Source organism: Amphimedon queenslandica, unplaced genomic scaffold (genome assembly GCF_000090795.2).
Source record: "Amphimedon queenslandica unplaced genomic scaffold, v1.1 AMPQUscaffold_12552, whole genome shotgun sequence".
Lineage (NCBI taxonomy): Eukaryota > Metazoa > Porifera > Demospongiae > Haplosclerida > Niphatidae > Amphimedon > Amphimedon queenslandica.
The window spans coordinates 1-14,035 of record NW_003547211.1 but is presented as its reverse complement, the minus strand read 5'-3'; the positions used below and the strand labels follow the sequence as shown (position 1 = coordinate 14,035).

Here is a 14,035-nt window from a genome sequence, read left to right as displayed (position 1 = left end):
AATGTTTACACTGTTGCATATTGGAACATAGTTACCACTAGAGCTGCAGGTAACAGGATGACCAGTTACGTAATAGCCACCAGAAGGAATGGATGTATTAACTGGATTGCTTAGCATCGCTATCGATTGTGAGTAGCATTCTGGTATAGCTATAAAATATAAGTATAGTTAATTATAAATCACTTCATCAAGAAGATTAGAAATCATGTAACAATGTAGCAGGAAGTTGGATGCTAGATGTACATGATAATAAAGTATAATAAAGGATTAAATTATATTTTTTACACCAAAGCGGGAAGTTGTTAACTTACGTATCACACATTTGACTGCTAATAGTCCTCCATAAGAATCACAGTTAGAAACTTGAGTACCAGGACAAGTGTCAATACCACTTGAACAATCAACACTATAAGCAACAGAATTGAACATGAAGGTGGAGTAATCTGTGGTTAGGAAACCAGTTGCTTGTAGATTAGCTATAAAAGTATAAATTAACATTAAGATAGGTTACACTATAGCTTTACGAGTAGGATCGTGGAATATATTCTGGCACATTAAGTTAGCAGTATCATTAGTGACTCCATTAGCACACACATCACCAGTTACTGAGTTATAAGTTGCTTCTACTTGAAATACAACAGTTAAGGTAATGTTGTCATTTTCATAATCAATGACATTGTCATAGTCAAAATTCTGACAGTTAGCAAAACCTGGGAAAGAAGGGATTATTACTTTAAAAGTCATTATAAGCTTACCATTTAGCAGGAGAAGCAGTATTGGTACAACCCCAGTGGCCTTCATTGTACTGATGGTTCTACTCTGAGTAACTGTTTGCATGCAGTAAGTTAGAAATCCTGCATGCTTTTATAACAGGCTACCACTGATTAGCTCATAGCTCTGGGGAGTTTCCTGTAGCCTTTTCATTAGAAATACAGTACAAGTATGTGCACTCTAAGAAAGTTGACACGTGCACTCTGTACTAGGATATAAGATCATGCAATGACATCAATTCATCAAAAATATGATAATAGCCACATTATATCACAATGCAACACTGTTTGGTATTTAATTAAAAAATTTCTGTAGGCTTCTAATTGGGTTAAGGGCTGGCAAAAACACAGCCTTTAAAACAACAATAACTCCTCCAAAGAAGTCTGGGCCTGCTGATAAAGGAACATTGGAGACACCTACAATGTGTGGCTTAACCCCAATAGTGTGGTCGTGAAGGGAACAGCCACACCGTAGCTTCCTATATGGCATGCGCAATACACAAAAGGTGGTGCATGTCACTTTTGGGAAAATTATTAAAAGTTTTTTAAAAAATTTTTATTTTCTTTAGTAATGCAGTACATGACATCTTCCCTTAGCTTCACCTCAAGCAGATATCTCAGTCCTCAGGTTTACATTACCAGACAACTCTTCCTTAATATAACAGGAGGACCACTGGGTATCAGCACCATCTATAAGAAATTATTAATAATAATAGTTCGTAAGAAAAAATTTAGGAACTTTGAAAAAATCCGACATTTTAAACAATTACATGTATGTGCACACTCAATAGCACATAAACAAAAATTCACATTAAACCTTGGGCAAATCGACAAAAAATCACTACATTAAATATGCATAGGGTTGTCTAACTATTACTACAGTTAAATAGTCTAATCTTCATTAAAAGTGGGTGCAGTCATAATGACATGGAGCATATAAGGAAGTCACTAACATTAGCAACAGTACGAGCCACTGAGGCAGGTCAGTATAAATCTGTATTTCTACGATACTTAATGGCAGTAGGAGTGGCTAGTAGTTGAAACTTAGTTTTTTCATGGACAACTAAATATCAATAATTAACCAAATAATGTCTTAAAAGAAAGGATTATATACACATGTAGTGCAGGGGCATTTCTCAAAATTTCACATTTTTTCTTAAAATGAGAATTAGCTCAAACTTCTACACAACATTATGCATCATAAAAGTTGGGGCCACTTTCCAAAAAAAACTAAAAAGCTATAGCCTTTTTTTTTTCTCATAAATTTGCTACATGTACATGTACTTCTTTAAATGGCCCTAACTCTAAAAGTTTAAGTTGAAATCAGCTCAGAATTTCTACAAAGGTAAGAAAATGCAATAAAAACTGGGACACAACAAAAATTCGGGGTGATTTTAGCTTCACTCACACTTTAAGATACAGTGTACATGAATGGGAATTGTAAATTTATGGCACACTCCAAATTATACATGACGACCAGCAAACAACAAAAATACATGTAATTTAGCAATTTGACCAAGTTTTGATATGCTATCGTTCATGTTAACTACATGTATAAATGAATGGACTCAACTCAACAAATAAGTAGTAAAAAATACTAAAATAATGTCAGTTATTAAATAATTTATGATTAATTATTATATTAAAATTATGACATATCCGTATAGACAACTCTAAGCAAGAATTGAATGTATAGTAGGAAGAATATTAAAATTTTACAGTTGTGACTTGTGAGGCATGGTTTAGGATAAAATTAATTCTGGCCGCCAATTTGATTGGCAACTTTCAATGGAGAACAAATGGGCAGACATAAAAATAAACCTATACTAAAAATTCTGCAGCAAATTTGACAAAATCCTTGAAAGACAGGAGAAGCTTTTCTTTATTACAAGCACCTTTAAGCTAAGCTACAGTAGGTAAGTGAGGGATTTTCTTTGTCTTCCATTTAATTCCATAACAAACTTGCCACACTCAATGGCAGCCAATTATGAAGTGTGGGTGGATATTGTATATAAATTTTTTTTTAATCATATCTTTTCCAATTCACACCTAGGGTGGTCTATACAATTCTTGGGAAGAAACTACATATTATTGTCAGTCAAGAATCAAAATCCTTTTTATTAGAATCATTTTGTAGAATACCATATGAAGTAAAATTATATGAAACAAATTTGACACTTTTCTCTAAAGGAAAACTGGCAGGAATACTAAGTGTACATAATAGACCTCTTTGGGTGAGAATGAATTATGTCAAAGAATGATATACAGCAGCGGGCATGACTGAGCCTGAAATAATTTTCATGGACGGCAACTTTCCATGGAGTATGAATGGGCTAATGCAGAAAGCAAGCCGTAATAAAGAATATGCTTCATATTGCACCAAATTCCTTTTAGGAGATGCATAGCAGCACCCATTCTTTCCTGCAACCAGCTTTTGTAGCTCAAAAAAGCTCCATGCTAACAAAAAATCAGTTATGATTGTTCTCCATTTACCCTCAATTGGGTCTTGCCGTCCAAAATGGCAGCCAATCATCATGCGTCGGTGGATACCGTAAAGATAGTAATGATATTCATAGGCCACCCTGTCAATCTCACCTCAAGAGGTTTATACAATTTAGGTATTTATGTACTCTTGATAATACTGACATCACAAGTGGAGCAGCCAAAATTACATTACTATTACCTTAAATATCTGACCACTGGAAAACTCTTGTAGGGTTCTCTTCATCTCGCTCTTCACTATCTCATAAATAGGAGGGACTAGGCTTTGACCAAATTCATCTCCTCTTAATCTAGCTACAATGCTCCTTATCTGAACTATCAGCCTCATCAAAAGAGGGAACAGAGGAGCGTCGTATCATTTCCAGAGGCAGCAGATACAAATGATGAACTGAAGACTGAAACAAAGCCAATGACGCACACATAGTATTTCATTTACTCTAATATCTATGGCACATCCACAGATATTGGCACATTTCACGTGTCAAAGACCACGCCTCTCAACCACGTGTTTGAACGTGGTTGGCTACTCTTGATTAGGGGTGCCCCGATTATGCTAATTTTTTTAACCTATAATTCTATTCAGAAATTCTCAAAAATTTGCCTATTATTCTTTTTATTCTGCCCTATTATTCTCACTTTATTCTTTATAATCATGAGCTAACTACAATAAAAATGAAAATTAGTAAGTCTGAGAAGCTATTTAAAGTATCACTATCAGCAGAGACTGCAAAATATAAGTCTCTATTATATCAATTTTAGAATCTAAACTTTGTTCAAAAATTGAGTTACAACTAGTTCAGGTATTAAAAAATTCAAAAATTTTGCATTTGCTGCTCTTTAATTAGAGTTTGGCTACTGATCCACCTATTAGGCCAGCATTATTCTGGAATTGAAGTGCTACCTATTATTCCCAAAATTATTCCGGAATAATCGGGAAACCCCTATTCTTGATAATACGTAGTCTCTATTATCTATGTTTTTATAGTTTGGAAAATCACTGTAGTCAAATCCCTCCCAGTATGACAAGATAAGTAAAAGTTATAAAAAATTATTTATTCAAAATAATTTTAAGAAAAACAATATCAATCTATATAAATATCATCATTAATTGTTAATAAACCATCATGTCTATGAGTCCTTTTATTACGGATGACCATAAACACAACTACTAATATGACAACAATAAGTACTGTTACTACAAATGCGACCAATACACCGACAGTAACTCCAATGACAACTGCATAAGACTCTGTTAACACAAAAGATCTATCACATTATATAATAAAAATTATGGTCTTACTTATATTAGAGCATCTCACAATAGTTTCCAGTTGACCATTGAAGCACTGTGGATTACTGGCAAAGCCTGAACTTGAATCTCCTTGACAATTATGACCAGAACAAAGGAATCTATTCAAATACAATATCCCCTGGGGAGAGCCCCTGTATAGGGTCTCAGCAAGACTTGAGTTTGAAGAAAGGAGCTCACCAACTAAATAAAAATAAACACAAGGATGTCATGCATATTTTATTAAGGTTGAACAAAGAAGCTATTAATAACTTACATAGAAATCCCGCACTATTGCATAAAGCTAGTCCCAATTCAGGAGAATTAGTACCATCATTACATATTCTTGCATATGTCCCTGTTATACAGAACTGCGGTATCCCAATGGTATAACTGATTCCATCAATGGTAGCTGTTTGACTATTAAATAAAGTAGCATAATAGTCCTCATCACAAACTATAAATGAAATAAGTAATTTATATTAAGTTGTGTAAAAACCTATTGGTATATTAAATCAAAATTGAATTTTTATAAATTTTTATAATTGAACTATTGTACGCCATTATAGTAAAAAACTTTTCTCAAATTTTTTAATAAAATTTTAGGAGAAATTTTATTAAAATTTTCCAATCCATATACATGTACATGTACATGTACTTATGTTGTGTAACGGAACTTTGAGTCGACTATGATAAAATAGAATTTTTAAAGGGTTTTTGAAATCAAAATTTGGCCAAAAACATACCATTTCATCAAAAATGACAAGGAATAAGAATTCTTCACAAAAACAGATAATACATGTAAGTGTATGTGCAGTGTACCTCAAAAATGAAGTAGGCATTTCCAGTGGCGGAGATGGAACTAAACTGATGCCCGGGCCCGGATGTGGGTGTGTCCTGTTTTTAGCTTTTTCCATAGATGCTTTTTAATTTTCTTTGGGTATTTTACTTGAAAATGCTTGCTAATTGCTTATATGCACCTGTGTGCACTCTGGTGAGGCTTGTGGTTGGCTTTATCTAAACTTTGGGCAAGAAATTGTTTACATTGCACTAATGAACTCATTACAGAGCTTTGATGCCCGGGCCTAGGCCCGTGTGGGCCCGGGTTCAGCTCCGCCACTGGGCATTTCTGCACATAGCAAATTCAATATTGGCACCGGGGGTCAGAGTACATATAGAGCTCTTGCATAGATGTAATCAAGGGGTGTGTGGCTATAAATTCCCGCCATGTTGGGTGGGAAGAATGTATACATACATGTACATGTAGAATGAATGGAGATGCAGTCTAGCAAACTGGGATTTTCCAACGAGATATCATGCTTGGCTATAGAATATTATAGAGAGTTCTTCACTCAATACTTTCATCTCCTAGCTTGCATTAGCCTGTAATGTCAACTGCAGAATCTATTCTGACTTTTCTCCATTCTCAATATTTCACCATGTACATTCTTGCCACTCAAGATGGCAGACAGTCATAGCCCCACCCCCATTGATTAAATCTGTGCATGAGCTCTATAGATGAAGTGGTACACTTTCGTGGCCAATAACATTATCATTATTGATCAGAGGACAGCTTGCAATATATGATTATGTACCTTTCTGACATGTGACAGTAGCATATCCATTAGGACATGAACTGATTATGCTATTACCAGAACAATTGAGATTACTGTAAGTGCTACCAGAACAGCTAAATTGATTCGATACAGTATCACTAGAACGTAGAGTAGGAGGAGGAACAGTAACACCAGAAGGAGCTCCATTAAACCCACCTAAAAAAAGAAGTGAGAAATTGTTAATGTACATACAGCACATTTATATTCATACATAAAAAGATTAGTAAAATAATGGTGCATGTAAATACAGTCAATATAAAGTGCTACTGCTGCAATCAAAACAAGGGAAGTGATGTAATCTAACCTGATCCAATTATTGTATAAGCACAAATAGCTATTATTTCTAATGGCCCAATGTTCACACTGTTGCATATTGGAACATAGTTACCACTAGAGCTGCAGGTAACAGGATGACCAGTTACGTAATAGCCACCAGAAGGAATGGTTGTATTAACTGGATTACTTAGCATAACTACCGATTGTGAGTAGCATTCTGGAATAGCTATGAAAAAATAATGGTTAAATATTTTATGAAATAATTGTTAACAATTTAGCGGGAAGTTGTTAACTTACGTATCACACATTTGACTGCTAATAGTCCTCCATAAGAATCACAGTTAGAAACTTGAGTACCAGGACAAGTATCAATACCACTTGAACAATCAATACTATAAGCAACAGAATTGAACACAAAGGTGGAGTAGTCTGTAGTTACAAAACCAACTGCTTGTAGATTAGCTATAAAAGTATAAAATAACATTAGGATAGGTTACACTACAGCTTTATAAGAAGAATTGCGGAACATACATGTATTCTGGCACATTAAGTTAGCAGTATCATTAGTGACTCCATTAGCACACACATCACCAGTTACTGAGTTATAAGTTGCTTCTACTTGAAATACAACAGTTAAGGAGAAGTTTCCATCTTCAAAATGAACGTTATTGTTGTACTCAAAATTTTGACAGTTAACGTAACCTGGGAAGGAAGGATACATATTACATACACATGTACTAGTAATTATAATTTTAATCATTAAGATTACCATTTATTAGAAAGAGAAGCAGAATTGGTATAACTCCAGTGACCTTCATTGTACAGATAATTTTATTCTAAGCAACTTTGTGTGCAAGTAGTGCTTTTTATAATGAGCTACCACTGATTAGCTCAGAGCTATGGTGAGTTTCCCCGGAATGTGCACTCTATGGAAGTGCAGGGGTATGAAAGGTGGCAGCTTGGGTGGCACAGGATATTGCTGAGATCAATTCATCAAAACATGATAATAGCCACATTACATCACACCTCAACACAGCCTTTAGAACAACAATAACAGTGGGCTATACAATTGCATATGACCTTTTCCTTAGAAAGAATGTTAATTGGCTCAGTGGTAATCAGCGCCATGTGCACTAGGATAAGATCATGGTATGATATAATAGTTTATCAGAAGGACATGTATATCTGGAGGGCATAATAAATGTAGCTAGACTAGAATATAATCTGTTAGACTACTCTTACCTTAGCACAGTCCCCCCAAAAAACTTAAACTCATAAAGAGATTAATGAGTTTAAAAGAAAAAAAATGGCCTCTTGTCAATGAATATCACTAAGTTGCATCATAAGATAAGGAGCTCCATTAAAACCATCTAAAGTGACTGTATGATTAAAGAATAGGAATACTAGAAGAATGTAGAACATTAAGGGGCGAGCCTAAGCTAGCAAAGCAATTATATGGCACTGGATCTATCCATCTATAATCTACTCCCGATGATTTCAAAGCATGCATCATGATTTAGGCATAGCAAGCATGATTTACATGATGAAAGTTTAATGCTGCTGATAAAATCACTTCATATCATTTATTTTTATTTAACTTTTAGTCTTCTAGTTTCACATACACATTTCTTGCCCATAAATGTCTGTAAAAATGCTTTACTTAACTTTAGATATAATATTATCCAATTTTAAGATGACTGAGAAAAAGCTTGATTGACTTTCACAGTTTTAATAGCAATTGCATCAATAAAGACGAGCTTCATAGGTTATTAATTGAATTTAAAACCTTCTATAGCTGCTGGAGAAGTCTTTGGACAGTGTATCTGCCTTATACTGCTGCTAGAAAGCTCATGAATTCTTCCAGTGTGTTGGTTGCCATTTTTATTTTACTGTGACCGCTCCCACTTTTAATGAAAAATTGAAAATTGCATTGGTAATGCATATCTATCTATCGTATTAGATCTACGCATAAATAGGGGTGACGTACGAGGACAGACAGACGGGGCGTGACTGAGAGTCTAGCTAGAGTGGGGCGAGCTCAGGCTCGCCCCAATCATTACATTAAAATAATAAGGAGTGACATTTAACTGCAGTTGTCAAAACAAAGGAAACACCATTGACTCAAGCAAAACATAATGAAAAACATCAATGTGTAATCTAACATGTATATGTACATGTAGGCATACATGTATGTGCACTCTATGAAAGTTGACACGTGCACTGTGTACCAGGATATAAGATCATGCTATGAGATCATATCATCAAAAATATAATAACAGTGACATTATATCACAATGCAACACTGTGTGGTATTTAATTAAAATAACTGTAGGCTTCTAATTGGGTTAAAGGCTGGCCATGAAGACACAGCCTTTAAAACAACAATAACTCCTGCACAAGAAGTCCTGCTGATAAAGGAATGAGAGTGTGGTCTTGCCACAATATAAGGCTCCTGAAGGGGAACAGTTAGCTTTCTATAGTTGCACTTGCTCGAGCATATACACGTAATTATACTGTTGTACATGTGCCTGCAGAAGTAGTAGATTGCATGCAAGCTGCTTCAACTAGCTACGAAACCCAGCTTGGGGGTGTGGCATTATATCCTTAATTGGGGATGTGTCATAGTGACTATCACACTGAGTCTGCACCAGGCCTTGTCACCTCAATTACGAAATCATTCTAACAACTACAATTTACTGATAGTAGTTAGGCAGAGGATCACTTTTTAATATTGAGTTACTGTCCCACCCTTTGATCTCCTCAGCCCTCTGGCCACTATGCCTCAGCACGTGATTGCATGTGCAGTACACGAAGGGTGGGGCATTGCAGATGCACTTCAGTTTTTGGGAAAAGTATTAATTTTTAAAATATTATATGCATTACGTACATGTACAAAAATGTATCCCTTACAGTTTACACTTTGTTCTCCATATTGAAGTAATAAACCGTCAAAATAAAATGATTTTAACATTTTAACAAATCATGCCGTACCTATTAAATAAATAAACAAATAATTAAATAAATAAAAATTGATACACACACTATAAAAAGTGACCAGTATGTCTGGGTGAGTAGAGTAATACAATACCTCATATCTTCCCTCAACTTCACCTCAAGCAGATATCTCAGTCCTCGGTATTACATTACCAGACAAGTACATAATACATACATGTACATGTATATTACACCACCAGACAAGTACATAGTACATACATGTACATGTATAGTACATGTACATTAATTAGTACTTTAACCTGTTCCACAAGATCTCTTAATACATGTACATGTATATTGAAATCTATAGCTCGATCATGTCCCATAGGAGGATGCATAAATTTCAGTCTTGATGCAGTGTGACTAGTGTCCATTAATGCTATTCTATTTATAGATAACTCTTCCTTAATATAACAGGAGGACTACTTGGTATCAGCATCATCTACAAGAAGTTATTAATAATAATAGCTTCTAGGGATAAATTTTGGCAAATTTATAATCATTTATCAAAATAGAAATTTTGCACCATTACATGTACATGTATGTGCACACTAAATGGCACATCAACAAAAATTCATTACAGTACAGAATTCCCTTAAATAATAGCCCAGGCATCTATTTCCTAAAATGGCACTTGGACCTCAAAAAAATTTATAAAAATAAAATAAAACTTCGGCCCATAGTGGAATACGAACCACTGACCTCACACATTTCACTTGTACGGAAACTTAAGGAAGTATCTACAAAGCATCTGAGTTGCTTCAAGGCTAGATTTGTGTATTTATAGTTCAATTATATTGCTACCCTGGCGTTTATTTGCATCCGGCTTTCATTTAAGGATATACAGTAAACCTTATTTTATTAGGTGAGCATTTACCTTATGGAGAATATAATCACTATTGGGCCACAGTCCATAAATCAGTTAGTGATGAGAGAAATCCACATACAGACACACTATCAGTTCTATACTGTTAATATCAAGCACTTTAATACAAAATGAACTTGAAACCTTTAATACTGCATATGAACTTGATGGATGCAACTATAAATAATAAATATCAATTAACAAAATAATGTCGTAAAAGAAATTATATACACATGTAATACAGGGCATTTCTCAGAATTTCAGCATTTTTTCTTAAAATTAGAATCAGCTCAAACTTAATACACAACCTCATGCAGCATGAAAATTGAGGGTTAATTCAAATCCATTTTTAAAAAATAATAATAAAAGGCTATAGTGTGATTTTTCTCATAAATTTGCTACATGCAATTCTTAAATGTATAATTTGTATGATAACTTAACTGTATAATGTATAATTTGGACATGTGCCATAAAGTTACAATTGCCATGCATGTACACTGTACCTGTACTGTACATGTCATCTAGTGTGTCTGTAATTAGGGACCAAAACTCTAGAATTTAAAGTCAAAATAAGCTCAGAATTTCTACAGAGCATAAAAACTAGAAAATGCAATAAAAATTTGGATGCAATAAAAATTTGGGGTGATTTGAGCTTCACCCATACCTTGAGACACACTAGATGACTGTACAGTACAGGTACAGTGTACATGCATGGCAACTGTAAATTTATGGCAATGTCCAAAATAATTATACATGTATAGGCAGACCAGCAATCAACTAAAATAACTTAGCAATTTTAGCAATTTGACCAAGTTTTGTTATGCCATCATTCATTTTAATTACAAATGGACTCAACTCAACACAGCAACAATCAAATAATCATTAAGATGATATTGAAACAATACAATATATTTGAAGGAAGTACACGTAAATGTAATATAATTTTACATACTATCATATACAGTGTCTGATAGGGTCAGGCCCATTTCACATACGCAAATGAATGAGATTGTATTAGGAACTATACGTCTCACTGTATGAGTTTATTATAATTGTCTAGCATACTATACTATACGTCGTATAATGCAACTCTCAACGTAACTTGCTAAATAATAATAATAAATATAATAACAAAACATACAAAACCAGATATATGAAGCACATTAACCCACGCCCACGCACCTGTTCTCCAAAATTATCTTGGATACAATATTGTAGCCAGGCAGAGAATTACGTCATATACATACTGTTCTACTAGTGGTTGGGTCCCCAAAAATTAATGCCATGAGGGAAAAGATGATGATTCTTGGAAAATTCCTAAGAAAACCTATGAGAAAACTAACTTCGACAGATGAACACGCCCACAAATTAATATTATTAGTTTGCTCGTATCCTGAAGTATCCTAAAAAGCAAATCACGGTGACGGTGAACACGTGCCACGTGGTGGATGTGGAGTGAAAATGTAAGATTGGAGCTGTAGAGAATCCTAGCCTCTGACTCAAAGGATTGGTTGAAGAATTTTTTGAGGAAAGTGTATTAGAAACTCTAGTACCTCTTGTACTTCATAACAGCTTTAATCGAATGTGACGTCGAAATTGTTAACTTGTCAAGTGAACCTGCCACGGGATCCATATATCTGAGGTACATTTTATGTGTCATGCTGTGTATTATAATTACATAATATAGCTCAAAAATTTGTAAATTGAGGTCCATTTGAAAAAATTAGCCTCCAATTTGATAGGGTTCTGTAGGAGCATGCATTGTTATTAAATTTAATTGCCTTTAGAGTCAATTTGCCAAATTTTGACATTCTAAATGTTCTAGTTATACAGTACATGTACCTGTCCTATATATGTATACTTGCAGTTAACTAGTCGCTTGGGCCGACTCCTGGTTGGGGGAGGAGAGGAGTCTGCCGTGCATGTCTGCTGTGCATGTCGATATCCATTTGATTTTTTGGAATGCTTGAGACACATGGGCACGTGTTATCGCGTAGCAAATGTCATGTGAACAACGGTTATGCCCAGTGACATGCGATTCAACATGAGTGAGTAAGATGGATTGCCTGGGCTGTAGCAAACTTACTGTCCTGGGAGATTTACATGTTCTTAATAATTCTATTATTCTTTTAACTTGCAAGTACCTACATTGTAGATTCTACTGACAGATGAAGAAATAGAGTTTCATATTGCTAGCACAATTAAAATACATTCTTATGTGAAAAAGTGTCGCAAGAATTGTGATAAATTGATCACACTTCATAGCAACATAAAAGAGTTTATCAGCATCTTCGCATCAGCTGTTCTTGGCATTGATACAGGCAGTAACACTACAGCTGAGAGTCTGAGATATCTTAAACACTAAATGAATTTGGAAAGAGAAATCTGTTGCATTCAACTGCAGCTGCATCTGTACATTTGATGTCTGGAACTGATTCAGAAGCAGAGGCAGGCAGGTGTTGTCAGTAATAATTTTTTACTTGTTCATAATTTACTGAAAATAAGAGCTTGATTAAATACCTTATTTTTATATACTTAAGGTTGGCTTTATCAGACCACACCACATTTTACAAAGCAATAACTCATACAGTACAAGGCAAAAAAAAGCTAAGTAGCATAAGTAGTACACAGGTAGTGTGTAGGTGGTAATTTTACTTTTGCTACTCTTCGTTACTCTTCACTGCGCTACACCCAGGAAGTACTGTGGTACCACCAAGTCACATGTTTTGTAGTAGCAAGCGCTCACGAGCTCTAGAGGCTCTCAAAGGACCTGAGGATGCTTCTCTTGGCTGTCTTTGCTCTATAAGTTCATTTCTACTGCTGCTCTCTGCTTTTTGAAGGCCGTTTAGGAGGCTCTTCGCTTTATTCACCATCGAGTTACTGTTATGCTGCTGACCATGTGCACTACTACTACTGGTGAGTTTGCGCATGTGCAACAAAGGAGCAGTGAGCTACCTATGCAAAAGAAGAGTAGCTACTTCCCTTTTTTTCGCATTGTACTGCATTAATTGTGTACCTGTGAGTTACAGTGAAATAGAATTTTTGTGTTTTATTAGTTACAGTTTGTGATGAGCAAGGAACAAATACATCAGTTATGACCTATTCATGTGCAGCTGATTTAAAGTCATCCACAAGAGGTAGTTGGCGAGCTTTTGTCAATAGAAGTATGAGGAATCCTTGTAAGAAAAGGGTACACTCTAAAGTGTGTTACCACCTGGGATGGGGTGAAGTGCATATAAACGTATTTAAGTAGAAGTACAAGTAGGGTTGTGCGAGACTGAAACTTTATGCATACGATTATATCTGATTATATCTAAAGTTTTAGTTGCGATAATTGCCAATATTGAACACATTTTAACAGATTCAATTTTAATGTATTTTCAAAGGAGTGACAGTTATTTCATGTTTCTTGCAAAAAAAACTATCATCTTCACATGTTCTGGTATAAGGCCACGTTTACACATAGCCACTACTGCGTTTTCAGTCAAGTAAACGCATATCGAGTTTCCATTTTGTAACTCCGTTTACGTTTGTTTACATGTAAACTGTACTCATTGCGTTTTCAAACCATGTGTGGAAACTGGAAAAGAAGAGGTTAGAGTATGTCGAGGCGAAGCAGTACTAAGGAAGGTCGAAAAGAGAGAAAGAAGGAATTTTGTTTGGACTGATGATGAAGCAGAACTGTTGCTAAACGTAGCTAATGAATACAAAGTGGTAAAGGCTT

General features: G+C 35.0%; 2 protein-coding genes across 2 annotated transcripts in view; both read right to left on the bottom strand.

Moving 5' to 3' along the window:
• LOC109587499 (uncharacterized) overlaps window positions 1-3,700 on the bottom strand; it is a 7,934-nt gene extending 4,234 nt beyond the window's left edge. The window contains exons 1-4 of the mRNA XM_020003739.1: window positions 3,454-3,700; window positions 756-1,460; window positions 525-710; window positions 312-476 (exon numbers count right to left, since the gene is read on the bottom strand). Of these exons, the coding sequence (XP_019859298.1) occupies window positions 312-476; window positions 525-710; window positions 756-837 (433 nt within the window). The 5' untranslated portion in view covers window positions 838-1,460; window positions 3,454-3,700. The remainder of the gene's footprint in view (window positions 1-311; window positions 477-524; window positions 711-755; window positions 1,461-3,453) is intronic.
• A 654-nt stretch (window positions 3,701-4,354) lies between these two features.
• On the bottom strand, window positions 4,355-10,479 carry LOC109587496 (uncharacterized). Its single transcript, XM_020003738.1, has 10 exons — window positions 10,324-10,479; window positions 9,363-9,888; window positions 7,222-7,822; window positions 6,984-7,154; window positions 6,750-6,914; window positions 6,481-6,678; window positions 6,156-6,332; window positions 4,838-5,017; window positions 4,573-4,764; window positions 4,355-4,521 (listed from the first exon to the last, which is right to left on the bottom strand). Exons 3-10 carry the CDS (start codon window positions 7,268-7,270, stop codon window positions 4,355-4,357), a joined length of 1,299 nt encoding a protein of 432 aa, XP_019859297.1. The 5' UTR covers window positions 7,271-7,822; window positions 9,363-9,888; window positions 10,324-10,479.
• Window positions 10,480-14,035: the final 3,556 nt, after the last annotated feature.